A 735-nucleotide genomic window follows, 5' to 3' on the forward strand; every position below is an offset into this window, starting at 1 on the left:
CATGACCCCAAAGCTGCGCTTGAGGTGGGCGCAGGACCCCATGGATGCTGTGCACGCCCCACAGAGCCCCCCCACGGCTCCATCCCGCTGGGAAATTTGGAATAACGCAGGGAAAGGGCTGGAAAAGGGCCGGAATGGCACGAGGGCACAGAGCAGGATGGGGCCGATGCGCGGGAGGAAGGGAGGCAGCGCAGGGCCGTGTGCTCAGCAATAGGAAATGCTTTATGAGCCCAGAGCGGTGGAGCAGAGCCAGGCAGGAAGAGGCAGTGAGGAGGAACAGTTTTTGGTGACTTCTCCCACATCCCGAACACAGAGCGCTCGCAGTGGGGCTGGGACGGGGCTGAGCCGTGCGGGGGGCACAGAGGTGGCCCTATGAGGATCTGTGGGGTGTGGGGCAACGCTGCCAGCATCCCCGGCTGAGCGCGGCGTTGGGATGCGGGATCCGGAGCTGGGAATCGTCCCCAGATGCTGTAGGTGAGTGCTGGGGGGTTTGGGGTGGTGGTGGGTCTATGGGGCCGCTGGATGCCATCCTACAGCCCCCAGCCCACCCTGTATCCCTGTAGGTGAGTGCTGGGGGGTTTGGAGCAGCCATGGGAATGGGTCTGTGGCCCCATGCGGGTCTGTGGGGCCGCTGGGTGCGGTCCCACAGTCCACCCTACGTCCCTGTAGATGAGTGCTGGGGAGTTTGGGGTGTCTTTTGGGATGCTGTGGGTCACTGGGTGCCATCCTACAGCC

The 735-nt window shown here is 64.2% G+C and overlaps 1 protein-coding gene across 1 annotated transcript in view; it reads left to right on the forward strand.

The window, feature by feature from the left end:
* Positions 1-162: 162 nt before the first annotated feature.
* LOC100548990 (serine/threonine-protein kinase receptor R3) overlaps positions 163-735 on the forward strand; it is a 5761-nt gene continuing 5188 nt past the window's right edge. The window contains exon 1 of the mRNA XM_031557708.1: positions 163-474. Coding sequence (XP_031413568.1) covers positions 434-474 — 41 coding nt within the window. The 5' untranslated portion in view covers positions 163-433. The remainder of the gene's footprint in view (positions 475-735) is intronic.

The sequence above is a fragment of the Meleagris gallopavo genome, unplaced genomic scaffold, assembly GCF_000146605.3.
Source record: "Meleagris gallopavo isolate NT-WF06-2002-E0010 breed Aviagen turkey brand Nicholas breeding stock unplaced genomic scaffold, Turkey_5.1 ChrUn_random_7180001950346, whole genome shotgun sequence".
NCBI lineage: Eukaryota > Metazoa > Chordata > Aves > Galliformes > Phasianidae > Meleagris > Meleagris gallopavo.